The sequence below is a fragment of the Notolepis coatsorum genome (genome assembly GCF_963971535.1).
Source record: "Notolepis coatsorum genome assembly, chromosome: 9".
Classification (NCBI taxonomy): Eukaryota; Metazoa; Chordata; class Actinopteri; order Aulopiformes; family Paralepididae; genus Notolepis; species Notolepis coatsorum.
Genome location: NC_140173.1, coordinates 137,949,114 through 137,957,802, shown reverse-complemented (window position 1 = coordinate 137,957,802; position 8,689 = coordinate 137,949,114). Strand labels below are relative to the sequence as shown.

Sequence of the window (8,689 nt, the reverse complement as noted above, 5' to 3'; positions counted from 1 at the left end):
GCAACACAGCACACAACGCCGCACAAGAACGACTACTAGCGATACGCCCATGATTCTTTTTTTTTAAACAAATACTATTTACGATTGATTGATTGGAAATTTTATTTTACAGATTGCAGAATGGGTACAGTACAGCTCATTGTTTACATCAGGGTCCCCCATTTTCAATTCATCATAACGATGAGACATGAGATCTATTACAAGGTTATTAAGGGTATATAGACATGCAATAACATTTGTATATCTCATAGACACGTGCGCGCGCACACACACACAGGGGCGGACCTAGCACATTTGGCGCCCTAGGCGAGCATCACCACTGCGCCCCCCCCCCCCCCCAAAATCAAAACATCTTAACCCTTTCACTGCCGCGCTACCAAACTGTTAACCCTTTTCACTGCGACACAGAAGGTTAAGAAAATTGCATACCTTTTACCTTGGCATGTTTCTCTTCTTCTTCTTTTCTTCTCTTTTTATACTGCGACCCGGATGGCTTTTGTCTCTTCATAGTTCTCTGAGTCTAACATTAGTCTTTCTTTCCTCGACACTCAATTCTTTTTTTCCCCCACTTTTTCTCCTATTTTTTCTATTTTTCTCCCATCCCAATTTAGCCGTGCCAATTCTCCCCTGTCTTGAACGTTGCTCGCATGTGCCCCCCACTGGCAGATTGTAGGGAGGATAGAAGCCCGTCACATGTCCCCTCCGATACATGTGGAGGCAGCCTGTCACATCTTTTCACCTGCCAGCGCGGACTCTCATTTTGACAAGGAATAACGTGTAGGAGGCTCACACTGCCCCCGCCATTTTCCTGTTTCTGCTGTGCAGGCGCCCCAACCGACCTGTAGGAGTCGCTGTTTACAACGTCCAGATTACCACCCATCGACTACCCACCCGCTAACTCTGCCAATTGAGTTAGTATGACGGCCGGCCCAAGCCGGAGGCAACGCCGACAGCCGGATTCGAACCCGGTGTATCTTGCGTTGGTGACGAGCGCAATGTCCGCTGCGCCACCCAACCGCCCTCGACACTCAATTCTATAAACACTTGACCGATACCCATCAATGCACAGCGCTCTAGCATGTTCTGACTGTGAACACCTAAATCTGAGGCTCAGACCGACCGACCGTTTTAGATTTTTGGCTCATTTTCCCTTATGTTAGAATTTTTTTTTAATGTAAAAATAATGGTTGCAGATAGAGAGGGGCGCCAAAACTGGCGCAAGCAAAAAAAAAATATATATATATATATATTAAAAAAAATATTTGTTTTTATTTATTTTGGCGCCCCCCTCTGGGTGGCGCCCTAGGCAACCGCCTATATCGCCTGTACACATGCACACACACACAGATACTGCGCGCTATTGGGACCACTTCAATATAATTCCATCATGGGACCAGCTCCGGGCACGCGCTCACGTAGTCCCCCCCCCCCCCCCAAAAAAATATGTTGTTGTTCCATCCACCACTAGATGTAGCTCCAACTCAAGAAATCTAAATAAGTTCAATCGTATCAGTTCAACACACCGTTGTTCTCCCCAGCCAGCAGCATCCTCACATGATTTCCACATCGGGGAGAACTCGCCAACGAAAACAAACAACATTTCATTTAATTTGATTTTGTTTCGCACATGGTAGTGTATTACAGTGCATTACAAATTCCTATAATTCATTTAGTTGTTATAATCAAATACACCCATAAGCGAAAAGGAGCAGGAAGAAGAATACATTCTTATTAATACCTGCCCTAATTAAATAAAGTACATTTGATGGGCAGCGCATACAACCATTACTTGCACTAAAGTGCAAATTTATACAAATTCAAAACAAAACACCTAGAAAAAAAACATAGCAGGCCATGTACTCGAGGGTTGTGACAAAATTATACTAAAATGTAAATGTGATGTAAAATGAACACTAAATTCTAAAATGCATTTGCATTAATGACAACCCTGCTAGAAAAAACAGCATATAGTGCATGCTGGTTAGTGGTTACCTTATAGCTAGCATTGCAAATACCAGCATAATGCATAACCATGGTTATACCAGCAAAAACAACATGTTGTGTGTTTTGGTGCTGGTATGGTGACCATGCTGGTCCACCGGCTAAACCAGCATCACACCAGCACTAACCAGCACTGAACTGATGCTATGCTGGTTTTCCTAGCAGGTACCCCATATTGATTGATTGATTGATTGATTGAAAACTTTATTAACAGATTGCAGAATGGGTACAGTACAGTACAGCTCAATACATAAAATTGTTAAGGGGATGCAGACCAGAGAAAGACTTTCGTCTTGTTTACATCAGGGTCCCCCATTTTCAATTCATCATAACAAATATGACATACATGACATACAGATAGACAGTACTGCTACATCTATACATTATGACATACCAGATTTGCAAATACAGTACTGTTTGTGATACAAAAAAGAGTCCAGAAAAGAGAGTATATTTGACGTAGAAACTGTATACATTGGAGGTGGTTGGGTGGGGGGGGGGGGGCAGGAGGGGTAGGGGGGGGACGCTGTACACCTGTACAAGCAAAACTGTAAATTGGAATATTGACAAAACCGTACTTGGTAATTTACTGTACAATGGAGGGGGTTGGGTTAAGACATTTACAGGGGCCAGTTTAGAATTGCAGTCTCCCGTAGGTGCTCTTTGAGAGTGGTTTTGAAAGTGGGTAGTAGTGATTCACATTCCTTTTTTTACAGCTGTGGGCGTTCCACATTGATGTGGCATAATTGCGAAACGTGTTTAGTCCCTTGTTTGAGCCGACGTTTGACGCGGCTTCATTTGTCCATTCTAATCTATAGTCATAATAACACAACAAGAGCGCCGAGGGAATAGGCGAAAGCACTGCAGAAGAGAGATGAACTCAGCTGGTTTGAAGAAGGCCTGCCTTACAGCTGGACGTCCGACGGAGGGAGGGATTATTATTATTGTTGCTCTCGTTCCACCAAGAGGCGCTGAGCGCTTTTTATATACGAGCGTCTCTGAGCGCACCTGACAAGCATCTTCTCTCGATCCTCCTGATTCCAATTTACAATCTATAAATTGGCCACAGTTGCTTTGGATTCCTATAGAAACGTACGCGGAATTACAGCATTTTTTGGGGTGGAAAACCAATAACGAACAGTTTCCACTCCAAACTGGACATTTTCGGTGATGATGGCACCACTGTCGCTTCTTCAACGCAGCTGTTTGCTTTTGTTGTGTTTGACAACTTTTCACAATAGCCATGGTGCTGCTCAGGTTAGTGCCATACTGTACATCTACTGTCCCAGGGGTTATTATAGGTGTAATAACGGGGCCGTTACTATATAACGGGGCAAAACGGACTATTATAATAAACGTGTATGTTTCACTCCTATACCAGAGCGAGAAATCGGATCCTCCAGGCTGATTATGTAATATAGGGTTGACTTCTATTAACCTACACTCACTCATCGAACTTACTTACTTCTTCCAAAAGACTCTACGTGAAACACGCGGCCGTATTGCGTATTCCATGGTATAACAGGAGGGGGTTTTCTAATATGCTGGCAAGTGGCAACCATAAATAAACCATCTTCCCAATGTAATTATTTAGTTGTGGCCATGATAGTGTCATTGATTGATTGATTGATTGAATTGATTGAAAACTTTATTAACAGATTGCAGAATGGAATACAGTACAGCTCATTATTGTTAAGGGAATGCAGACCAGAGAAAGACTTTCGTCTTGTTTACATCAGGGTCTCCCATTTTCAATTCATCAGGAATTGATGATCGTGATTGTCGACTATGTGAATGTTATTTGCCGCCACCCACCTCAATCAGCAACACAAACATTTAATTAATAGATGATTGAGAGGTCAATTATTTGGTATACCTTTTGATATTTGTATAAAGAGTGACAATGATGCCATCTGGGTGTGAGTCTTCTCCTGTCAGCTGTTGCCCTTTCCCCTCTGACTAAAGACAGAGGACTGTTTTGACCAGCACACAGAACTGTATCACCTCACTATATGAATGTAATCCTATAAACTCCTAAAATGACAGAGTTATTGCATGAAAACCCATGAAATGCCAAATGCGAGAATTTACGGTATGTTGTTTCTGAGGTGTTTTCTTTTTCCAGCATGCCTCTCATGTGATTAATGCACTTTTCTAAAAGGATTAGAGGCTGTTTTAGGGATCTCTTGAGGAACTTTGGAATGGCTTATCAAGCAAGCGACTGTGCAGCTCGCCACATCCTCGCTGCTGCTATTCCCAATACAAAGCCGGTCCATTGAGGGTTTGTTATCCACAAGACTGTGTCCTACTGCCATGCAAAATATACAAAGGACCAGGGGTTTTGGACTGAGGTCTCACTGACATCTGCCAAACAGCTTTTGTCCAGCTGTGTCTGCTGCCACTGGAGCTGTGATAGTTAGTGTGAAAGAGAGAGAGAGAGGGGGGGGGGGGGTAGAGAGATAGAAAGAGGTACAGTACATGGTAGAACATCTCCCACATGCCAGTGCCGCAAGGAGAAAGTGTCAGGCAGCTGCAGTCCTCCTAAGGCCAGTGATGTCAGGTATATAAACATATGACAAAGGTCACTAGAACTCACATCAATGCAAAGCCATCACGGATCTGTTGTAGCTAATGTCAAGGGACACTTAAAGGAAATGTCAATATTTGTAACCATAGTCACCATGTAACCGCCACCAATGCGTTTGATTTTTTCTTTTTTAGATGTGGATGACATCAGGCTCCAACACAGCTGCTCTTTATGTATTTTACCTTCCGTGTTTGAGATTTTATGACCGTTAAACTGTAACACATGCTGCATGGTAATGAGGTTTTTATATTGCTCGCTCGCTCATTTTATTTTTTTTGACTGGAAAGTCATCATATTTCAAATGGTTTCACCGCCGCCGGTCTGTAGAAGTGGATAACCTAGTTGAGTGTTTTTGCAATTGGCCTTTCTCTTGTCTTGGCAGAACTGCATGGATAAGCACCAGGTAGTCGGTGTTCTCCGTCAAATGGAGAAGTTCCTGAAGGGCCAGGAGATGAGGTTCGCCGAGGGCATCCGCATCATGAAGTCCAAGCTGGCGACGCTCCACAGCTCCGTCTCCAAGATGCCCCAAGCAGACCAGTCGGCTGGTGAGTAGCGGTGGTAGTCTGAGTGGTAGAATGGCGCAAATGATACACACACACACACGCACGCACGCACGCACGCACGCACGCACGCACGCACGCACGCACGCACGCACGCACGCACGCACGCACGCACGCACGCACGCACGCACGCACGCACGCACACACACACACACACACACACACACACACACACACACACACACACACACACACACACACACACACACACACACACACACACACACACACACACACACACACACACACACACACACACACACACACACTGGCCAAGGACACCACCCTGTTCAAGGAAATTACTCAAGTGTCTGTGGTTTGATTATAAAACAGGCAGACAGGTGTTCACAGGGACTCGGTTACGGTTCAACTGAATGATGGGAAAAACGAGTAATATATAAATAAAATGAAGTTATTTTGACCGCGGTGATCAGGTGCTGCTGGCCACGCCACGACAGTTCCAGTATCTCCAAAATGACTGCTCCATCTGGGCTTTTCACACACGATAGTGTCACAAGGTTTACCCAGAAGAAGGAGCAAATATTATCCAGCCAGTGGCAGTCCTTTGGGAAAAGACTAGAGGTGAGGGGGCGGCTAAGTGGCGCAGTGGGCAAGGCGCTCGCCACTAATGCAGGAGATGCTGGGTTCGAGCCCAGCTCTCGGCGTTGCTACCGGCTTGGCTGGTCGTTCATACTAATACAATTGGCAGTGTTAGGGGGTGGGAAGCTGGTGGGTGGGGATCGGACCTTGTGGACAGCGACTCCTACAGGTCGGTTGGTGCGCCTGCGCAGTAGAATCAGGAAGCGACGGGGGCGGCGTGTCCCTCCCACGCAGACCCCCGCCGCTGAGAGATCGCGCTGTGCAGGTGAAAAGATGCGACGGCTGCCTCCTTGAGTACCGGAGGGGACACGTGATGCAAGGCTTCGTCCACATTGCAGCCGGCCTGTGGGAGGCATGGCCTAACAGCGTTCGAGATAGGGGAGGGTAGAATTGGACGATACGAAATTGGGGATGGGAGAAAAATAGAAAATGGGAGAAAAAGTAGATAATAAAAAAAAGGAAAAGACTAGAGGTAGGTGGAGAATGGCAAGAATTGTGCAAGTTTACAGACCACTAATAGGCAAATAGCATCACAGTAGGATGGTGTGCAGAACTACCGCCCTGTTTCTATCCTTACCTCCATCTCGAAAGTCATGGAAAAAATAGTATACGAACAGGTAGAAAAGTACCTTGCAGAAAAAAATCTAATCTACGAATTCCAATCTGGCTTCAGAACATCCCACTCCAGGGGGGCGGCTGGGTGGCGCAGCGGACATTGCGCTCGTCACCAACGCAAGAGACACCGGGTTCGACTCCGGCTGTCTGCGTTGCCTCCGGCTTGGGCCAGCCGTCATACTAACTCAATTGGCAGAGTTAGAGGGTGGAAGTCGATGGGTGGTAATCTGGACGTTGTGGACAGCGACTCCTACAGGTCGGTTGGGGACGCCTGCACAGCAGAGACAGGAAATGGCGGGGGTAGTGTGAGCCTCCCACACGTTACACCTCGCCAATGAGAGTCCGCGCTGGCAGGTGAAAAGATGTGACAGGCTGCCTCCTCGTGTACCGGAGGGGACACGTGTTGCAAGGCTTCTATCCTCCCTACAACCGGCCAGTGGGGGGCATATGCGAGCAACGTTCAAGACAGGGGAGGGAAGAATTGGCACAACGGAATTGGGATGGGAGAAAAAATAGAAAAAGAGGAGAAAAAGTGGATAAAAAAAAGAACATCCCACTCCACTGACACATGCCTTCTCTATTTGAACGACCACATCAAACAAGAGGTGGACACGGGCAAATACTGCGGCATGGTCATGCTGGACCTACAAAAGGCCTTCGACACTGTCAATCACTCCATTCTGATTGACAAGCTAAAAGCAATTGGTTTTGATAGTCTATCAGTGAGCTGGATGCAATCCTACCTGGAGGGGAAAGAACAGATGGTGGAGGTAAACGGTACCCTACCCCCCCTCCCAGTGAGCTGTGGTGTTCCACAAGGAAGCATACTAGGACCGCTACTGTTCCTAATTTATGCAAATTACATGTCGTCAGCTTGTGACTGCAACTTGTTCCTGTTCGCGGACGACTCAGCCCTGCTGGTCTCTGACAAGAACAAGTTACAGGTTGAAAAAACCCTCAGCTTGGAACTAGGCAAAATCTGCATCTGGCTCCGTGGCTCGCTGATAACAAACTATCATTACACCTGGGTAAAACAGAGTCCATTCGCTTCGGTTCAAATAACAAACTCAGCAAGACCGACGGCTTCTCAGTTACAGTGGGTGACAATATTGTCACATGGAAAGATGAAATTACATACCTAGGTGGTTCCATCCTAGAGGCAAATCTTTCCTGTGACAAAATGGCATCCAATGTAATAAAAAAAAGTCAACCAACAAACTCGATTCTTGTACCGGATCTCCTCTCTGGTGAACAAGAATACCCTGAAGACTCTGGCAGGAGCACTCATTCAAGGGTACTACGACTATGCTTGCACCTCATGGTACCAAAGCACCTCAAAGGCGCTAAAAACAAAATTACAAACATCTCAAAACAAACTGGTCAGACTACTGCTTGACCTTACTCCTAGAACTCACCTCACCCCTGCCCACTTTGACAATCTAGGATGGCTTAGAGTAGACGACAGAGTACAGCAACTTGCAATGGGCCTGGTCTACAAGATACACTACACGACTAAGGTACCCATGTACATGTCAAAATAATTCCCAAAGGTCAGTGAATACCATGACCACAACACCAGAGGGAGCTCCACAAATCCTGTTAAACCCAGATTCGGCTCAAACAAGGGACTAAACACGTTTCGCAATTATGCCACATCAATGTGGAACGCCCTACCCACAGCTGTAAAGGAATGTGAATCACTACCCACTTTCAAAACCACTCTCAAAGAGCACCTACGAGAGACTGCAATTCGAAACTGGCCCCTGTAAATGTCCTAACGCAACCCCCTCCAATGTACAATAAATGTCCTATTAAACCCAATAATACACAAGACCCTCTTCTTGGGACCAAGTAAGATTTCGTCGATAATCAGATAATCCAGTTAACCCCCACCCGCATACCCAACCCCAACCCCACCCCCCACCCCACCACCTCCAATGTACAGTTTCCCCCCCCACCCCACCCCACCTACCAACCTCCTCCAATGTACAGTTTCTTCGTCAAATGTATATACTCTCTTTTTTAGACTCTTCTTGTAACAAAAACAGTACTGTATTTGTAGATCTGGTATGTCATAAATGTATAGATGTACTGTAGCAGTACTGTCTATCTGTATGTCATGTATGTCATATATGTTATGATGAATTGAAAATGGGGGACACTGATGTAAACAAGACGAAAGTCTTTCTCTGGTCTGCATCCCATTAACAATTGTGTGTATTGAGCTGTACTGTATTGTACCCATTCTGCAATCTGTTAATACAATTTTCAATCAATCAATCAATCAAGAATGGTAAGGTAATTTGGAACGCACAATTTATCTGTC

The 8,689-nt window shown here is 45.6% G+C and overlaps 1 protein-coding gene across 1 annotated transcript in view; it reads left to right on the top strand.

Annotated features, from left to right (window-relative positions):
* The first annotated feature begins 2,968 nt into the window (after positions 1-2,968).
* Positions 2,969-8,689, top strand: part of fbln7 (fibulin 7) — a 43,146-nt gene continuing 37,425 nt past the window's right edge. Inside the window, 2 exon segments of the mRNA XM_084321172.1 lie at positions 2,969-3,258; positions 4,971-5,133. Coding sequence (XP_084177298.1) covers positions 3,172-3,258; positions 4,971-5,133 — 250 coding nt within the window. The 5' untranslated portion in view covers positions 2,969-3,171.